General features: G+C 41.5%; 1 protein-coding gene across 1 annotated transcript in view; it reads right to left on the bottom strand.

Annotated features, from left to right (window-relative positions):
* The window catches only part of MYO18A (myosin XVIIIA), a 305,757-nt gene that overhangs the window by 74,651 nt on the left and 210,661 nt on the right, over positions 1 to 20,445 (bottom strand). Inside the window, exons 21-22 of the mRNA XM_018563429.1 lie at positions 4,990 to 5,055; positions 3,123 to 3,251 (exon numbers count right to left, since the gene is read on the bottom strand). Coding sequence (XP_018418931.1) covers positions 3,123 to 3,251; positions 4,990 to 5,055 — 195 coding nt within the window. The remainder of the gene's footprint in view (positions 1 to 3,122; positions 3,252 to 4,989; positions 5,056 to 20,445) is intronic.

Genomic DNA, 20,445 nt, shown 5'->3' with positions numbered 1-20,445 from the left:
CATAGTTCTAAGCCGACCTGTGACAATGAGACTGTCACAGGTCGGCTCAGTAGATCGGGAGGTGAGGGAAAACATACCGGGTTCCCTCACCTCTCGATCCTGTCACGGCTCTCTGCCGTGACAGGGGGAGGGGCTGGATTCCCCTCTCCCCGCTCCGATCTGCCAGCGCTGACTGGCGGAACGGACGGGGGAGGGGGTGGGTACAGCTGGCTCTACCTCTAGATAGGCAGAGCCAGCTGTCACTCACGCAGCTGGGCGGATCCCGTCATCTAAGTCGGGATCCGCTCCAGGTGCGGCGTCTCAGTATACCGCGAGCTGTAGCTCGCGGTATACTGAGCTTAGGGTGACGGGAGGACGCTAGTTTGTGTCCTCCAGTTACCCCAAGGAGAACTATGGGGAAAAAACACTGACCCCATAGTTCTCCTTTAAGATTTCAGCTAGCAGTCAGATACATTGAAGAAAATCTTTGGATGCTTTGGGTAACTGCAGTTTAAATGCCATAATTGTTCTTTGAGTTGTCTTACCGACTAAACTTGTAACGCTTTCTGAGGTTGTGGGCTACAGGTCTTCGCATCAGATGGCTGCTACTGCTGCCATCTCCTCCTAAAAGTACCAGCTGCTTGGCTATCATGCTGGACCCTGTTGCTTATTATGTGTTGCTGACTTGGAAAAGTATGCCTTTTTTATTTCTGTACTTCTTCTGGAAAGGGGAATAGTGTAAGGCCCAGTTAAACCCTTCCTTTATTAGTAAGGTATGCACCATAAACATATATTTATTTCTTTTTCAACACTACCATTTGCAAAAGCATGGGTTAGAGGCAGACATCTGCTCAACACAGTGCGCATTGGTTCGGGTCTCCAGTGGTCCAACATACCCCCTTGCCCAGTGTACAACAGTGCTCACGCTGTCTAAACGATGCTATGGATTAGAGCACTGGGCAGGGGACATGTGAAACCACTGGAGACCCAGACCACTGCACCTTGAGCAGTGGTCTGAATCTAGTGTGCTGCAGCAAAAAGTATTCTTTAAACAATAATAAATATGGATTTTATGTTTTAGCAGCTTGACAGGTTCAGCTTGGCTGTAACACTAGTAAATCAGCAAAACGGCACGGAATCTAGTATTTTCAGACTCCCACGTATTTTTATCATAATAGGCATACTCAAAGTCGATGCATGTTTTCTAGGGCTCCCTGGAAGCATGTTTGCACATGTGCTCTATTGGCAAAGATGTACAGAGCACAGTTGGTGAAGAGTATTCACCAAACCCTACAGTAAAATGTTTGGCATACCACAAGAACGTGAAAAGTTAATGGGAGGAGATTGTACATTTCAAAGTGTACGTTCACACACCATCATGGACAATGCCTATATATTGCCTATAGCAGGGTTCCCATCTCTGGTCTTTGGTGATACTGAACAGTGCATGTCTGGAGTTGAGAGTTAATCTTGTATGGCACATCCACAAGCAATGTTTGGACACGGCAAGAAATACTCACACTCCACACTAACTACAGGAAATGTGGTATATTGTCTCATACTACCTAAATGACATATGAACTGGGGGACACGGGGACCTATAGGACTAGTACCCAAACTGCCGATAACCAATAGGGAGACTAACGCACAGCACATCAAGTAATTGAAGGACCAGAAACAAACAGGTTGGTTTATGTAAAGAAGGTTTGATAACTAGTACTGATAAGCATGTATGGTTTTCAGGAGATTCTGAGGACTGAAGATATTTTAAAAGAATCTGGTATTGTGGGAAGAGAGTTTTCAGTTCAGATGACTTGCTGAATATGCATTACATGGAATACTTTTAATAGGTCACCTTTATTATGTTTTCTTTCACTAACATACGTGCCATGCACTGTTTATATTCCTGACCATACTACTTGTTTCCCCCTTTTGGTATGCTTATTTATTGATTTTACTTAGACCATAGCCACTTTTTCAAATTTGACTTGTGCCATGAGTGATCAGTATGCACAAAGAGTCTCTATGGGCAAAATAATATAAATGGATAATGCAATTTTACCCTGAACCTTAACTAGACTTTAAATGCCAATCTTTCAGACTGTAGCTTACAGCTGCCTGAGAAAAGACATTGGGGGAATTCATAAAAACTGGAGCAGAGAGTTTTCTTCTGGCAACCAATCAGCTTCTCTCTTCAGTTTGTTCAGGTAAGCATTTGAAAATGAATGAGAGCCACTGATTGTTTAACATGGGCAACTGCTCCAAAATTTGTCTGCGCCAATTTTTATGAATTTCCCCCCCCCCCCCACTGTACACACAAGGAGTCTAAAGGTCTTTATTCAGTTCCATCCACAGAAAAAAAAAATCTATCATAATATGTAGAAAAGTAAAATGTCATTTAAAAATAATTTTCATATCTAAATGTAACAAACGAGAATACAGCAATTCAGTTTTTCTCATCTTGTGGAATAAAATGGTTGATCTTATTTAGAGTCAAATGGCAGATAGTATAAAACAATAGGCCGCAGAGTAACACATTTCAAACATTTTGTTTTATTTATGGGAATAAGTTTTCTTACATTTATAGAATTTTCTAGAATAGCTTTTTGACATAAGGTAACTTATTTTCTAGGTTCACCGTTACTTTTTAAGCTCTAGACAAGGCAGTGACATTATTTTATGTCTCAGAATAGTGAAGAACTAAAGGAAGTAAAGTTTTGTGTGTACGTAGTGAAGTTGTACTTCTTTACATTGTTGAGAAGTGGACACATGAGACATTTTGGCCGCTGTATTTCCAGCTGAAATGTAAGGCCATACACTGAAAAGTCTTAGAGCACTTGAAGAAACCCAATCTACATACGAGTGATAAGAAGACAGTTGTAGCTCTTACCGTATCACAGTGCTCGATCCCAGCAGTGTGACCATCTCTTAATAAACGCTCTGCTGAAAAAGAGCTCAGCTGAGGTCTGACACAGAGACCTGTGTCCCTCCCAGCACATGCAGACGTTTACAAGGAAACCCCCTCATCTGACATCAGGCTCTAATCTTTTACAAAAGGCGAGCAGTTTACCATTTTAGGTCACTAGGAAAGATGCCCAGACTCTAATTTGGAATAGTCAGCTCAAGCAATACTGTCACTGTACCTTTCTCTTTTTGAACTGCTGTCGTGCCAGGTAACCTCTGCATGCAGCTTGGAATAATATAAGGTTCCTGCGAGTTTGTTCATCCCTCTGTTCCTCAAGCTTTGTCAAGGTGCCAGCTCGGAAGAAAACCTGTGAGGACAAAGAGAAAGAAAAAGTAAGATGAAGACTGGAGATGCCTGCAAAGCGTCAAGTCCTGCAGAGCCTTTACTTACTGCAGTAATCCCCAACAACTACTGGAAAGGAGTCTGCATTATATTAACAACCTTTACATCTTACTGCTGTGTGTATTTATCCTGACAAGTGTCAGAGTATATTTGTAAAGAGGTTAATACCGAGCATGCCTTGGGTCAGTGCTGAGTACAGATCAGTGACAAACCTGAACTCTAGGAGAGACTGTAAAGTATAAATAGGTCATGTCCACACATTACTTTACACACTTTAATCTGTTTTCTCAACTCTGGTGAGACATCACCTGCCTCCTTTCTGTTACGCCACAAGAAAGACCCAGCAAAGGTTTTCTATAGTGACTACATTAGGATATATTTATATAAAAAGGCACTTAAGGGGTGGGATTAGTATACTTAACGAAAAGATGAATGTGCTTCATTGTCTGCATCCCAAACAAGTGCTGGTTTAGATTTGTAAAGGATAAACAGACACACTGTGTTTATAATATGAAGCCGCACTAGAAGCAGAAGAGTGACCTCGCCTTTAGAAGAGTGAGAAGTAGCAAGCTTGGATTCCTCAGCTTCACCCTTTGCTGTCTGGACACGGTGCATGCCACCGCTGGATCTAACAGTCCAGAGCATTCCTTTGAAGCCCCAGAGGATGAACGCGTTAATCAGCAGGGCCTGACTTTCTCTGTGTGCCATGCCTGTATTCCCTAACTCATTTGCATGAGGAATTCTGACTGTGGGAAGCAACTCCTGGTCAGTACATAATGCAAGCTACAGTGTGCCCAGTGCTTTATTATCCTAACTCCAAGCAGTGCATTGTGTGACAGTGAATGGCAGATAAGTCTTCTGCATTCTGCCGTAACCACTGAACATGATGCGGCTTTCTGTCACTATGCTGATGGGAAGGCTTAATTCAAGTAGGATATGATCAATGGCATTTTATAAAAAGGGACTGTGATTGTCTTTTTAATTCAGACCAGCAGTGAATAAATAATAGTTCAAACAGAAATCTACCAGTTGTGTGAACAGCGAGCATTACAATGTGGGCACATTATTGCTGACAATAAGGAATATGAATGCGAACATAAGCACATGATAAACAGTCATATAAAATGCAGAGAAGTCACATGACACCGCTGGACTGTTATTACTATACAAATACTGTAAAGATGCACAACATAAAAAGGGCCTTTACATGTTCTGTGTCAAAGCAGACATAGCGTATGTGCAGAATGAGGCAACCCACATCAACCAATCAAAAATGATGGGACCTCTATTCCGATCTTAGAAAGAAAATATCTTAGTAGTTGCCTTAGGTTGTTTCACTTTACATGTCTACATCTTCTACTGGTACCGCTTTACTCAGTAAGCCTGTATGTGTAGGCAAGGAGAGCAACACAAAGTACCCCCACCACACACGTACCTTTATCTTGCTGGTTTTCCGTGGAATTCATATATTTTTTTTATTGAACATGACAGTTGTGGTCAATGCAAACCAGGCCTTGTTTGTCAAAATGTCAACCTTCAATCAGGTTGGCTGCTACATAACAGTTACTTAAGAAAACAATTTGATCTTGCATGCCTACAGAACACATTAAAACAATTTCCAAATAGTCCCAGTTTAAATGAGGGATGAGCACAACAACAATAAGATACAGACATTCAAAAACTTAAAAAAAAAACATACATACCCTGCTAAGCCCCATGTGATAACTGCTCTTCTCAAGGTCCAGGGATTCTAAAAGTTCTTCTACAGCCTGCAAAGGTATGAAAACAAAGCATTAGAAGATCTAATAAGGAGTATTTCTTCCATGGTGAGCTCAGAGCTGTAATCACTACCTGAACACAACGAGGGCCTTGTCTATCAAAGTATCTAAGAGAACAATTGTTTCAGACGGTTTTACAAAGCAACCAGGTTTTCTCTCATACTACAAAGTGAGAATCTAATTTAATATAACACAGACTGTCAAAATCTATTCTTCCCTCAGAAATACTCAGAAGCCCCAGCGTCACTGCATTGGAGACTGATTTGTGTATAATCCACACAACTATAGTGGGGACATCCTGATTTGCAGACCACCATACAGCTCCTCATTTAGCTTTTAGTTCAGGAAGATTTAGTCTCCTAAAAGGGAAGCCACAGTCTTTTTTTGAAGGTTAATGCACAACACCTCTGCTTTTGCTGGTTCCTCTTCCCCAGTACAAGTCTATGGACCAGGTCTGAATTAAATCATAAACACAAACTCTATGAAGCAAAATAAACCCATTTCAACAGCCAGTAGGCCTCATTCACACTGCCGTGCATATACGTGTACACGCGTATTGTAGCATATGCAATAAATGGCTCCATACACATAGCTGCGCATGGAGCCGTATATTTACGTAGTGTAAAAATGCGCCAAAACAGATCGGAACTGAGATGCGTCCGGGCAGCATATTTATGCGTATTTTACGCGTATATACGCATGTTTGTGCGCGTACAGTTAATTAACCTTTCTATTACGAATTATACATTTGGGGATTGCATATAGTGTGCGCATATACGCATGTACGCGTAATATACACAATATACAATTTTGCTCTTGCGTTGTGTGTGAATAAGGCCGTAAAGTGAATCGAAACACCTTAACAAAAAAAAAAAAGGAATATACTAGAGCACATCAGTCCTTAGAAGTGGTGACTGCAATAGTTTTCTTTTTTTTCTGAATTTTCTTTATTATATTTTGCCCTGGTGATTCTGTCAGTGACACACTTTCTATCATAGGGTGACATTCTAACTCAGAGGAGCTGCATTATCACCCTAGGTCACTCGCTCCTGCTTTAGACAACAGAACCTCTCCCATTCTCCTCAGGTCCATATCATTGGGTGGAGGTTATTTGTAGTTCACAGACATGAACTGGGCAGGGTTGATAACATGGTTTGCAGCAGAAACACTATCAGCTCAGTACAGGAATTAAGCAGGTTCAACAGGTAAATATTTTACACTAATTGAACAGATATAAGAAAATGCTTTCAATTAGATAATTACAAGACCAAAAGGGAGCAAAATGTATAAATTCATTGTTTGGGATTTACATACACTTTAAAGCCAACCCAGGGTGCAAAAAGTCCTAAACAGTTGCTGGGACCACAAAGCAGGCACTTCAGGGGCCTTTATGTCAGGTCTGTTATTCAATGCAGTGCACCTGCTGCACCAAGTATGCATTTGTGGACAAAGATGGTTGGAATGGAGAGCCAACTCCTGCTCTTTCCCTTTCTCTTAAGCCTCACTACTGACCCAGCACCGTCATGGGTAGCCTAACTGGTCAATAGTGTGGCATAGGCATGAGCCAGGAATCGGGGTTGATATATGATTGCCAGAGGATCTCCAAAGTCAGGGCACTGAATAGGAACAGACATGAGCTACCCCGTTTTGCAGTGCAAAAAACAGTTTACATATTTATGTCCCACTTCAGCTTTGCTTTAAGAAAGGATTTTAATCACATCCCCTAACTTGCAAATAAAAACTAGATATTCTGGAAGAAAAATAAAATAATGTAAAAATATCTGTAAAATATAACATACAAATTACGTTTCAGTAAGTAACAATAACTCAAAATGTTATTCTTGAAAATACAGTATGGTCTCCCATTAAACTTGCAAAGACTCCAAATCCACATTCTACCCTCTCGTGATCAAACCATCTTCATTTTTCATAGTAGTGAACAAACTCAAATACAACTATATTAAAATAAAAACTATCTCTTAATGTACTGGCAGTTCAAGTGACATCCTAGCCACTCATCTGTTTCCCTAAAGAAGTCCAAATGAACACATTATACATTATACATTTGATGCTGCTCTTTAGTTTCCAGCTGAAGTGCTATCAATTCAATTGTACACCGTAAAAGCCGCATAAAATGGCAGTGAAAGTGTTACATGGCTGGGTTCTTTTTATTGGCCACAAGTTATATAGGGTTGTGCTGATGACATCTCTACAGTATGTAACAGCACTCTGCTACACTGCAGCCTGGCCACTTTGTTGGCGGAAACGCTTGTCATATTTAACGAGCTTGGATATAGACTGGAGAAACTTTATTTCCTTATTTATATTCCTATTTAATGTTTAATCTCCAAAGCTGTAGAATATATAAAATGCAACAATCAAATATCACAAACGATAAAGGAACAGAAAAGACAGGAGATTGGCTTACAAAAGCATGCATTCTACAAAGAAGCTTAAATTCCATGTCCACCTTTGCGGAGGTATTTTTAAAAAAAGCATGCCAGCAGTGTACACTGAGTATGCATGAAGCCGGCAGACTGTCCCAGTTTCTGACACTGCCAGCCAGTCAGAGGACCTCAGTGTCTGGGGGGGGAGAAGCTCTCCTAAGAGTCATATGGTACCCTGCTTTGGGCATCTACCTTTATTAAAGCACTCTTGCCAGGTTAATAATTTAAGAATATTTAAGAGTTGAGTTCTCCTTGAAGCAGATGTAAATGCACAAACAAAGTGCAAGTTCTAGAGAGATATCACACTGATTTATGTCTATCACAAGCAAGCTGGGCAAAACCTTGCTTAACATAATAAGCCCCAGATGGGGACAAAATGACCATTACTTTTAAACCAGTCCTCGGCAGGAGACAATGCTGGGCTCTTTAACACTCCTTGTCACGAATCCCATTTCCTGCTAGAGGAGGCTGCTACCCACTGATTTATAATACTCATTAACACCTTTACTTCTCGCAGAAAATGTGGCACATAAATATTAATACATGCTCATGAACATCTGATGCTGTGCATGAGGCTGTGTGCTGCAGCACTGGGAAGCCTCATAATTACTTGCCTTTGAAGGCTGGTAATCTAGCATTGTGTACAGCGCTAGAGAAAGATAGGAAGTCTCTTTAAAACCCAATTACATGGAACTAGGTTTGCCCACTGTAAGTTAACCAGAACATATAGATATAGCTCTGCACATAGTAACTCTCCTGCATGCAGAGAATGACTTACAGAAGATTAAAACAGAGAACACATGTTAGAGACAACTATAACCTTTATCATTATTTCGCTCACGATCGCGGTTCAAAAAACCGTGTGGTGTGTGTCGCAAAAGGAGGTACATGTACCTTTTTCAGCGATTGCCGCGCGAATATAACCCCATTGAAATTAAGCTCGTCCCGTGTTTGCCGATATTTGAGCCTAGCTTTAGCTATAGATTCTCAAATCATCTCTAAATTGGTGCCGACACTGTCATTCCTTCTGGAGGGTGGCTACTTTTGTTCCTCATGGTCTATGTGTGTGTTGTAAAGTAGTCATCACTCCAATCTCACTCCTGGTATGGACTACAGTCTCCTGTTTAGTTTACGAATTTAAATTGGGATTGTAGTCTATTACAGAAGTGAGCTTGGAGCCGTGGCTGCTTTACAATATACACATAGACCATGGGGAACAAAAGTAGCCACCCCCCAGAAGGAAGTGTCAGAACCAATTAAGAGATGATCTGAGGATCTACAGCCGAGTGATACACAAATAAAATACATTTATGTTAATTGTAATACATTTTTAACACTTAAAAGGAGAACTATGGGGTAAGTGTTTTTCCCCATAGTTCTCTTAAGGGTAACAGGAGGACAACCTACCGTGACCCAAAGCTCATTATATAGTGAGTTACAGCTCGCAGTATACTGAGACCGCCGCAGCTGGGACGGATCCCGACAATGCTGTCGAGATCCACCCAGATGTGTAAGTGACAGCTGGCTCTGCCTATCTAGAGGGGATCAGCATGACAAAATGAGTAAACTAGGTCTAGGAGGTGTTCAGCAATGGCAGCCCTGTATTTCTCTTACGGCAACTCTCCTCCTGCATATCCCTCCTGCAGTTCCACCACAGGTGGCATTTGCCAACAAACCGCTGTTTTGCAGTCCCTGATGAGGGCGTAAAACATTTTTGTATGAAAACCTGCAGGTTCCTTTGAAATACATGAATGAATTGCTGTAGTGAATGAGTCAATCTACCTCACAAGGCTTTCTCCTGAATAACTGGGTTTACTCTCAGCAATTTTCGGTAAATCTTATGATCACAAACCCTTGAATATTTCATGTTCAGCAGTCCGAGAAAGACCTTTTATTGTTAAAATTGCTCATATAAAATTAACTACAAATCACCAACATCATACCTTTTGTCTGTCTAGTAGCTGAATTATCACAGTATTGCCAACCAACCGCTTTTCAATTGGCACTTCCTTTTCTAACATGTTATTTTAGCCACGACTGTTACTAGACAATAGGGCCGATATAAAGTACTGCAGAACATTTTAATGCCGGAAATGGTAGAGAAACTGCTAAAGTCATCAATTTTGTCTGGGTTCAGGCATCATTCGACGGCTTAATCTCAGATACTTAACTGCACAGGTGGTTATAACGGTGCATACATTAAATAACTCCAAAAGCTCATTCCTAGACATTGTCTAAATGTCAGGATAATAAAGACAGAGCTGCCAGCCAAGTGAGAATGAATAGACCCGACACGCGGCAAGACTGCATGGCATTATATATGACGACTGAACAATGAAGGAGACCAGAGCGTGCCAGAATTCACACCATATAGATCATCAAAACTGTGTGTCTGCAAACAGTTCACATAAAAGCCCATGAACATTTCAAAATGCACAAATAAATGCAAAAATGTCACATGCACACAATATAAGATGTCAGACCTGGGCGATTGAAGTTACCGTGCGGCAGCCGCCCGAAAATAGCTCCTGCACCTTTTTGTGGGACAGGCGAAGGGACAAGCGATTCAACGCAAAGGTGTGAACAGCTTTAGAGATGCAACAATTAATCGACTAAGTCGATTATGGAAAACGTTGTCAACGTTTTCCATCATCGATTAGTTGAATTTCGATTAGTTTGGCCTGCGTGTGGCCCGTCGCACGCTTCTTCTCCCCACCATACGAACTCGCCACACGTCGCTTCTCCCCGCCTCACAGACTCGCCACTGACTGCCCATCCACGATCGGCACAATTAAGGAAGAGCAGGCATCGGGGGAAGGCAGCCGCCAGACCAGCCCACAATCTGCTCAGGTAAGCCTGCACTCCCCCCCCCCCCCCCACATGGTGCTGCATTAATGTATTGCTGGGGTAGTGGGATTTGTAGTCCTCTATAGCTAATGGTACATTGTGCTGTATTTGTACCATCAGCTATTAGAGGACTACAAATCCCAGCAATGCATTATACACTGTATGTATAATGTACTATTGCTGGCATTTGTTGTATTCCTATATAGCTGGTGGTATTGTGCATTGCGACCGTATAATCATTATACAGCGGAATGCAATATGCCACCGGCTGTATAGGACTACAAATCCCAGCAATAATAAATTATACGGCGCAATGGAGAATAACACCATCTATAGAGGAATACATCAGATCCCAGCAATAATACATTATATACAGTGCAATGCAGAATACCAGCAGCTACAGAGGACTACAAATCCCAGCAATAGTACATTATAGCATAATGTACTATTGCTGCGATTTTCTGTATTCCTCTATAGCTGCTGGTATTCTGCATTGTGCCGCTGTATAATGTACTATATTGCACACCACACTTTTACTTCCACCACTCCAAGCTTGCTCCAGTGATGGACTACAATCTCAATACAAACCAGTAGTCCATCACTGGAGCCTTTTTTTTTTTTATTATCCGATTAACCGAACTTAATAATCGGCTAACTAATCGATTTTGAAAATAACCGTTAGCTGTAGCCCTAAACAGCTTCCATTGACCTGAATGTCAATCTGTGTTTTATGCGGCTAAATCTGCGCGATAAATCGTCTAGGTGTGAACCAGGCCTCAGAAGGCATGTCATATGATAAGAAAAACTACTAAGTATGTTAGGGACCCCACAAACGTTCATTCCTTTCCCTGACCCTCCCATATCATGTCTATAAAAATGAAATGACAAAGGGGAGACATATGCAGGAAAGAAGAACATTGCAGTCAGATAATGTTCTCTATGCAGAAATATACTTTCTATATGACCTGCCAAGAACAGCAAACAGAAAAATAGGTTTAGAAAAATATACTGCATGGTCACTGGCTCACACAGAATGATGGGCAGCATGGGGAAGATCCTCCACTATAAACAAGGTGAAGGCTCAGTCGACCTCTTTTCATAACCATTGGGTTATTTCAGAGAATACTAGGTAGTCTTTTTTTTAAGTAATGTTAAGTAGTGGATCTTACAAATATCAGAACTTTAGGAAGTGGAGTAAGCTTCCTGGCTTTGGAACATTTACAAGGTTTCCTGGATAGCATGTGTCAGTTTAGTAGATTATTCTTTCCTAGAGTTGCTCTTCTAGGCTTGACCTTGCATCTTAACCGCCTATGTCTTTGTATACGGCAAAATATAAAATACGTTTCATTTTACAGAACGCACTTGGTTTAAAATGTGCATTTGATTAGCTCTACTTACACAATATATTGTTTTTAAAACCCTACATATAATAATACTGCCCATTGTAAAGAAAGATGTGTGCCACTACGTAAAGTAGCCACCATTAAAAGATTAATTCAGTACAAGGCAACATGTACGAGTCGATAACTTTTGTTTTCATATTTCATAATAGTAAAAGGTTTATTGGGACATCACAGGGAAATATAACATCTGTATTGCTTTTGTGTCTTACTAGCTGCTCTTACGATACATATTAAAGGCTAAATTATGATGGAGCACATTAAAAGCAGTTTGTTTATGAAAAGGGATTATACTGCAAGTTTTTACTAACTTTTTGTGATCCTCTAGCATTTTATCTCCAGCTGCCAGTGCACAAATTATGTGCAGAGCAACAGAAGATAAAGTAAAGTGTGATGGTCCTTTGGGGAGAGGAGGAGGGATAAGCTGACATGAGCGCTTACAGTTGTTAACCCTCTCCTGTTCCAGCAGCAAAAACGTTATATTTCCCCTATTGTCTCAGAGGCATATCTTTGTTTTTAGGAATGTCAGCTTACACTTGGTAATGAGGAAAACTGCCACTTGAGCTCACCTGAAGGATAACCAAGTCCTTTAAACAAAATTCTCCTAATGGGTAAGAAAGCATTTATTAAAACTGAATTTCAGGTAGGCTTGAATTTTATGTGGGCGTTCTTGCTTGTAATCCACAGAAAAACACTGCTCCCATTCCAAAACCGGTCTTTCAACCACAGTTGCATGCTCAGGTGAAGGCAAAAAGTGTGCCATCGCCTGTAGTAACAGAATTCCAAAAATGGCACATTTCACTGATCTTCACCAGAAATTGTTTATTTACAAGAGAGATATACACCGTACTGCATGCTCCTCTCCACATATCCTCAACTTCCAACGCGTTCCACCATACTGGCTTACTCATAGATGCTCTATGAGAGGATTGAGGACATGTGGAGTGGAGTGGAGCATATGATGTGTATATGTCTGGTAAATAAACAATTTTACTTATGGTGAGGACCAGTAGAGTGCAGCACCTTTAGAATTGTGCTATTGCTTGAATGTGCTTTTAGTCTAACACTTTCAACATGCTCACAGCTGGGGAAAACAGAGTGGTGACATTATCATTTTGCTGCGGCTTTCTTATTGTGTAATCAGCATGACCACGCTGTAGTACTTAACAGCACTGGAGGCCAGGGATCTGGCCATGCCGTCTGTCAGGGTTGCCAGAAACTGCAAGGCTGAACAGAATTACAAGCCATTTGACAGGCCACTTAGTTCACATAAGCAGTATATATTTTAGCTGTTTGCCTAGAGTTCCACTATAAAGGGATTTCATTTTTCTTAACAATATGAGCTCTGTTGTCTCTGTAATACAATGCTTCCCAAACTTTACCTACGTTTGCAAAATTAGGTCTTTACAGGAATAGAAGGCAGTACAAAGGGGATAAAATTGCCTCTAGCAATCTGAGAACAGTTAGCACCGGTAGCACGTATCCACACTTTTGTCAACAATGCTAGAGCTGATGCTCTTATAAACTGCACCTATTTGCTCTGAGCATCCCAAAATGAGCGGGGCTTAAAATGAGTAGAAAAAAACCACAGCAACTGCAACATGGTTTTAAAGGAGTTGTGAAATATGCAAATAACATGCAGCGGTACAATTCGGTGGGCACTTCCACCGCAGAATTTTCAAACTTCACTTTAAAGTATATGCCTGGGCCTCAGTCTTGCTGAAATCCCAAGCAGTGTTATCAGCCCTGCCTGAGTCCTACCTTCAAGACTGCAGAATACAACTGAGCAGAGGTAATAACATTGCTTGGGGTTTCAGTGCAGCAGAGGCACTGTGTTGTCCGTGCAAACAGGAAGTTAGGAGCACAATAGATTTGTAGCAGATCAACAGGCAATTTTCTGCACGTGTTAAGCTTTCAAGAGTTAACATATAGGGAAATGTGCATGCATTTCAGGTGTGTACAGAATTTGTGTCTTTTATTTTGCCCATCTATAGGAAGAAGTGGAAGCGAGGCTGTGGATAGGGATCCCCAACTGATGTGAAAACAAAGTCCTTAATGTAGCCACATGTGTTTTCAGTGGCTCCTCACAAAGTGGGGATACCCCCAGGGGCTGGAGTCACCCGAGTTGAGAAGTTGTGTTAATTTTAACCAAAATTATTTTCTTAAAGTACAAAAGTATTTATTTCTTCTAATGGCAACAGGAAAATGACAGCCAATGTATATTGGAGGCCAAACAAGCACCCTTCATCAAGGCTTTAGACCTTAATGTCAAAACAGGTCAAATCAAATGAACAAGTCAATAAAATGGCAGCAGAGCAGCATTTCTTTTCTGCCCAGCAATACCCTTTAAATTAGAGAAGCATAGCATTGATTTGAGTAGCCGAGCCCTAAGAAACAACAACTGCCACAACAGATACTTGTATCAGCTAGCCAAACATTTTGTGATTAAGGTGACCCAATCTGCAAATTAATCAGGCTGCGTAGCTTAACCTCAGTTCAGTAAGCACAATGCCTGCAATCCTTGAAGCTTTTTATACAATATTCCTTATTACTGCAATCATCAGCTTGTGAGAAAGCGGCAGATAAATCGGCTATTATCATCCACAAACTCTACTCTTTGCAGTAAAGTTTCCAGTGCCAGATACTTATACCACAATACATTCTCTGCAATCTCTTTGTACAGCATTGCTACAAGTTCAAGAAGTTAATTGGAGAGGAAAAAAGAATTTATTGTACTAGTAAATAAAAAAGAAAAAACTTCCAACTTTTGTGAACTGGAGCGCTGGGATTACTTTGTAAATTAATGATGACTCATGCAAATAAGCCGTTTAGCTTTTCTAATCTTCTGCCAGTGGGGACCGTAATTTTATTAAGAGTAAAAAGGATTGTTCTCCTCGGGCCTGCACAAAAAGACTGAAAGTCCTCTGGGGTATTAAGGGATCAGCTGTGTTTAACGTATAGTCATTCAGACTTCCTGACTTGGTGTTTATGTCTTATGTCGATGCATACAGTTGCCTGATGAGTAGTGCAGATTTTATGGGCAGCAAATTGACCTCAGAACATAAAATTTTACGCAGCAGAACACTGAGGAGTAAGGCCCATCGCCCACCATAAAAAAAAAAAAGTACTGACCTGTCACCAAGCTGGAAAGATTGTGAGCTGTATTTAGGGAGGACAATTGTTCATTTAAAGCTGAACTCCGGCCACAAAAACTTTTATTTCAAATATATTCTTTAATCCGCAAATTATATAAATCCACTTTGTGTGCACCCATGTCTTTGCAAACCCAGGTATTACCATAGCCTATGCAGAGAGCAGACCTGTGGAAGGCGGGCCAAGCAGACCCCAACTACTACAGGCTGCTTGCAGAAAGCACATGAGGGGGGCATAGACAAGACCAGCCACCCTGCACGAGGAGAGAGCAGCAGTGACCGGTCTTTATTACAGGAAGTTCCTGCATAGAGGCAAAGGTTCACACTGGATTACTGCACAGATCTGGAAGGAATACACAAAGCACACCAAGATTGAGGGCAATATACACATGCCTTATGTATTTAGCCAATATTTTTCAGCTTTAAGCACAACTCCAGACAAACATACGGATAGAGTGGGAAAGCATTAGAAATTCTGTCAAGCTTTTGTTGCTGTCTGTGTTCTAGTTGGGAGAGTCGTCTTCACTTTGTCACCAAGACCTGAAGCGAAGACAAATCTTTTTGTTCTCTTTTGTAGAATAAAAGGAAGGCCATCAGCTTTGTACTGCATTCCATGTCCCTGTTGTAGAGTTCAACTCACTTCTTGTTACAGTGACACTGGTAGATTTTCCCCTCCTTTTTCTACTCAAACAGGACCACAGACTCCAATAAAAAAAACTAACTTTACACACTCTATCCAAAACCAATAAAACACCAACACAGAGCTCGCTATTAGCAATGAAGTGTCCCTATCATCATGTATACCCATACAAAAGCAGCTCTACCTGGGGATCTTAATCACAGGAAAATACACAGAATTTCCAAGGGAATGACATTGCATCAAGTGAACATTAAGAGGGGACATTCCCCCAAACCAGAGAGACACTAAACTCAGGAGTTAAATCTGAAAAAAAAGCATTCAAGTACCCTACTAACAAAATGGAACTTATTTTTGCAGCACTCAGCTGTAGATCGTCAAATCATCTCTGAATTGGTGCTGACACTGTCCTTCCTTCTGGAGGGTGGCTACATTTGTTCCCCATGGTCCCTGTGTGTATTGTAAAGTAGCCACCGCTCCAAGCTCACTCCTGTGATGACTACAATATCAATATAAACTAAAATATAAACTAAATGTGAGATTTTATTCCATCATGCAAGTGAGCTTGGAGCGGTGGCTACTTTACAACACTCACAGGGATCATGGAGAACAAAAGTAGCCACCCTCCAGAGAAGATTGGAGGATCTACACCCGAAGGATACACAAATAAGATACATTTTTGTTAATCGTTTGGGTACTTGATTGCATTTTTCAGATTTAACTATTGAATGTAGTGTCACTTTAAGTTGACATTGCTTCCATATAAGTTTTGTACAGTCAATCATTCACATAAACAGCAATTTGTGAACAATCTCTGCGAATGTCTTCCTTCAATCACTCTGTTTGTGCACTTCAATTAGCAGACATACTTTATACGTGTCCAATGAGGATTATGAAAAAAATTGAAGCCTTCAGAACAGTCTAAAGGACCATTCATCAGATCACTATGACCTGAGCAAAACTTTGCACACTCAGTGGAGGGTAGATCACATTGCTGATCCCAGTGTAGAGTGTTTTTAAGCATGTATTTTCAGACACACACAGATGCTTTATTTGGACATCCAACAATTTCTGTTTTTTCTTTGTTTGGAAAGTGACAGGAAACAGAAACAAAAACACAAAAATGAATGCCGCTCTACAAGAGCAAATAAAGCACCATTTTCAAGCACAACGCCTATGTTATGGGAAGAGGAGCTGCTCTTGGTGCTCAATGGAAGCAGGCTCTTCTGTACTCTCTGACTTATGTCTATAGATACCTAATAGATGAAATGGGCAGGTGAAAAAAACAGTTTTCCATCAGGCACGTTGATATGGAAGTTTACTGTTCTGCATAACAAGGTGCATCGTTGCCAACAACAACCAGATTATTATCCACAAGGGCAATTATACAAAAAGCCAGAGGATAACAGGAGTGTTACTACAGGGTGACAAACTGAAGTTCTATTGCCTATAAAACTATAGCAGTTGAAATATATCTACAAAACAATTGATATGGACAGGTTTGGCCAATTAATGAAGTTGCACATTTTAATATTTCAACCAATAGGTTATAGACTTACACTCATCAATAGGACAAGGGGGCATTGTTACTGTCCAAGAAAGGAATCTGATAGTAAACCCAGTGCATGGCAATCTTGGGCTACATTCACACTTCAACTTTGCCATCTTCTGTCAATTTTAGCATTTTGTTTATTGCATTTGTATATGGGGTTCAGGCTTGAGCATTTTTGTTTTAGCCAATGGAAAGCTTGATACTAGGAGAAGGTCGTTAGGCACTCCGAACATGGAAATCTGAGTGTCAAGCATTGACGTCCTTCTGAAAAAGCGCATCAGACCACTCAAGGAAATTGGGGCTTACAGGCCGTGTGACCCTAACATGATGCGGAGAAAGGGGGGCCACAGACAGGCTAACACTCAAATCTTCACCTATTGTGCACCCGGCTGTCACAAACATGAGAACTTAATAAAAGAATAAGTATTTTTCCCTCCCACAGAGAGATAGTCGATTTTCAGAAAATGCCCCAGGCTTGTTATGCAGAATAAAGTTCTTTACATGCAAGATACACGATGTTCTCCCATGATAAGCTGAATTTAACTCTCGCAATTACCAAATGGAAAAAAAAGGGATACTAGAGACAAGTCTTTTATGAGCCAAATTCAGCCGCATTCTGCTAGGTCTGTCATCAATACTTAAATTAGAAGTAACACATCTGTAGATTAGGCTAATCACATAATATAGTAGAAGGCTATTAGCAAAAAAAAAACCCATGAAACTCCAGTTAGTTGGTCATCAATTGCTCAAAGCTTTCAGGATGCTAAGCATCTAAGCAATGTAAAGCTGTTATGTGGCTTTCTGCAAAGTGGTTAAGTGGCACACACATTATATTAATGTAGTATATCATCAAATGTACAACACTTACAGCAGGTCACTCAATACTAAAAGCATTATTTTTTATTTAGACCCACAGTACAAGGTAAAGGGAGCGGGGGGACATATGTGCTTAAATCATTGTTTCCTCCAAGTTAAGTGATCAAGGAACAAATGCTATTTCAACTAATATAAGGCATGTTTTCCCCTTCTGTAAAATGGATTTTGCTTTGAATTTTTTATAGAGCTAGTTCCCAAACAAAGTAGCAAGAACCAAAGACTGTAAACATATTTCATAGGCCCAGATATAGTCACAGGCAATACAAACCCTGCTGCTCAGACCCATACACCACGCATTCCTGTGCAGGCAATCTAACTATGAGCGAGAGGTGCGTTTGGGGTGCCATTAATAAATAAATGGCAATGCAAATAAATGGCAATGCAGCGCACCTCCTGCACCAGAATGCGCAGTAGGTCTGATTGTCTGGTGCAGTGTGTTAAATGCAAGGGATTGCACGATTATTGAACTGTACTAGTGTGAACGGGCCCTCTAAAACACTAACAGACACACACAACCACAGATACAATCTCGCACACATTCTCACTCCAAAGAAAATTTACATTTTATTTTATTTTTTTTAAGATCCACCCAGTCTCCCTATCTTACAAGAACTGGAGTGGATTCTCAGCCGGGGGTTCAGTGTGGGCTGCTGTGCTGTGACTCCATCCACATGTGCATTGCTCATATAGCTCCCTTGCACTGAAGAGGTGCCAGGAGCCAGAATGTGATGTCAATCCGGACCAGGCACCTCTACAGGACATGCAAGTGAGCTGTAAGCAATGCACTTATGGATGGAGCTCTCTCACGGCCACAACCCTAGCCCACCCCACCCCACTACAAGCTGACACTCGGTGCCGGGCAGCATATTTTGAATGGCTGCTCGGCGCGAGAACTGACAGTGCTGTGTTAGGGGGAGGCTGAGGAGGCTCTCAGTGTAGTGGAAGGCATGCGATGACCCACTGAACAGGGGGTTGTGACCCACCAGTTGAGAACCACAGGACTAGATGACATAATTTTTGGTTAGTGAGAGCATTGGCAGTGTTTCACATCATTAAAGACTGCAAAGTCTCTCTTTTTTTCTAGTCATACATACTCTGTGGCAGATTTGCAGTGAGATAGGTTGCAAGGCACAACACTGTGCAGTAGAGATGCACCGATACTAGTATTGGTGCCGATGCAGAGTACTCGTACTCGCCCAAATGCTCCGATACGTGGCCCGATACTTGGGCTTCCGGTATCAGGAAGCCAGGCAGCGAGTCATTACACGCTGCCCGGCTTCCTGATTGGCCGGGAAGCTGGCTCCATGTGCCCTCGTCATCAGGGAGCATGGAGCCGGCTTCCCGGGCCAATCAGGAAGCCGAGCGCAGTGTAATGACGCTGCACCCAGATTTCCCTCGTGACGAGGGAGCATGGAGCAGGCTTCCCGGCCACTCAGGAAGCCGGGCGCCCCGTCATTTCATGGTGCCCGGCTTCCTGATTGGCCAGAAAGCCGGCTCCATGCTTCTCGTCACCTAGTGTTCAGGAAGCCAGGTGGCAAGTCATTACATGCCGCCTGGCTTCCTTAATGGGACTTCCGGTATTGGTATGTACCAAAAAAAAAAAAACAAATATCGAAAAACTGGTATCGGTGCATCCCTACTGTGCAGCCCTACTAAGAAGAGGGCAGAGCATGGATGCTTAATAAGAATATATGGCTTCCAACAGGTATGTGTCACTGCTATTTAACATACTGACAAGGATGAGGATTTACATAAGGTTGCTGTTTTTAATTGCTATATCTAAAACTAAGTTAAAAAAAAAATACAGGAAGGGGTTTATTTGTAGCGATAGAGAAGCTTGTTTTCATTTTCCAACCTGCTATAGAAAAATGCCATAATGACTGGTTGCTGTGGGTAACACAAGCAGTTTGGATTCCTTCAGCTTTTTATGCATAGGGCCCACATAGTTTAGAATGGCCCATGAGCAAATTGTATTTTGTCTAGGTCCCATGGGTGATCCAGACATTCTCCTCCCAGCAGCCCTTAAAGGCATCTTTGGCTTCCTAGAAGAATTAGCAGTCATGGCAGCGCACGGACAGACACATCATAGCTGTCCCTGTGCTTTACTCGTATTTTTCTATTACTGTTGGCTTTGTTAAACAAACAAGCTAAACCCCGGATTGAATTCCCAACGGCGATCAGGCACGCACAGGTGGTGCATATTACATGAGGAGTCGGCTCTAGCAAACATGCTGTCAGTTTCTGGAGTCTCGGGGTGACATTTAATGCTAAACAGCGAAGAAAAGCCGAGTTTTTCCACAACACAATAAATGGCATTGAGCTGTACAGATGCTCAGGTGACAATTTCATGGGTTGTGCAATTATACAAGATGTTGAGTGCTGCTACATTTAGCATTTCTATATTGTTGTTCTGCTGAACGCATTGTTCTGCCGGCTGAGACAGCAGCTTGGGGCACAGCTCATCTAATTC

The sequence above is a fragment of the Nanorana parkeri genome, unplaced genomic scaffold (genome assembly GCF_000935625.1).
Source record: "Nanorana parkeri isolate BGI_ZX_2015 unplaced genomic scaffold, ASM93562v1 scaffold663, whole genome shotgun sequence".
Classification (NCBI taxonomy): Eukaryota; Metazoa; Chordata; class Amphibia; order Anura; family Dicroglossidae; genus Nanorana; species Nanorana parkeri.
Note: the sequence above shows the minus strand (reverse complement) of the source record. Positions and strands in the feature narration are given on the sequence as shown.